General features: G+C 52.3%; 1 protein-coding gene across 1 annotated transcript in view; it reads left to right on the top strand.

The window, feature by feature from the left end:
• TNFSF10 (TNF superfamily member 10) overlaps positions 1-748 on the top strand; it is a 15,455-nt gene extending 14,707 nt beyond the window's left edge. Inside the window, exon 8 of the mRNA XM_035901189.1 lies at positions 1-748. This exon is cut by the window's left edge and continues 42 nt beyond it. Within this exon, the coding sequence (XP_035757082.1) occupies positions 1-381 (381 nt within the window). The 3' untranslated portion in view covers positions 382-748.

Here is a 748-nt window from a genome sequence, read left to right as displayed (position 1 = left end):
TCTTTCCTGTACAACGTGGAGCTGAGAAACGGCGAGTTAGTGATACCCCAAACCGGGTTTTATTACATCTACTCACAAACTTACTTTCGTTTCCGTGAAAACGAGAACGAGGATTCAGATTTGTTGGCACAAATCAGGAACCCCAAGCAGCTTGTCCAATATGTTTACAAACTGACGAATTACCCAGAGCCCATTTTGCTCATGAAAAGCGCAAGAACCAGCTGCTGGTCTAAAAAGGCAGAATATGGACTTTACTCCATCTATCAAGGTGGCGTGTTTCAGCTGAAAAGAGAGGACAGGATTTTTGTCTCTGTCAGTAATGGTGACATAGTTGACATGGACAAAGAAGCAAGTTTTTTTGGAGCCTTTATGGTAGGCTAAAAGATGAAAATCACGCTCCAAAGGAGCCAGTTTGCATAGTCAGGACCAGCTTAAAATCCTACAAAACCGGGGATACTAAGCAAACACTGTAGCAATACCGACCGTACCAAGACTCCCCTTTCTCAGCTCGCTCAGCACGAGGTCCGACCGTGCCGAATGCCCTCCCGCCAGCCGGGAAGGAGCAGCCGCGGCGGCTGCGGACGGCAATGCCTTGTGCAGGCACGGGCACCGCGGCTTGCTGCCCGGCCAGGCTGGGGACGCGCGAGGATTTCACGCGCCGCAGACGATACCTTTGGCCAGAACCCCAGGCAGGTAAGCGCTCGCCACCACCTCTGCAGAGATGCTCCACACCAGCCCAGCCGGGGCA

Source organism: Egretta garzetta, unplaced genomic scaffold (genome assembly GCF_000687185.1).
Source record: "Egretta garzetta isolate BGI_Z169 unplaced genomic scaffold, ASM68718v1 scaffold429, whole genome shotgun sequence".
NCBI lineage: Eukaryota > Metazoa > Chordata > Aves > Pelecaniformes > Ardeidae > Egretta > Egretta garzetta.
This window is presented reverse-complemented; position numbering and strand designations above follow the sequence as displayed.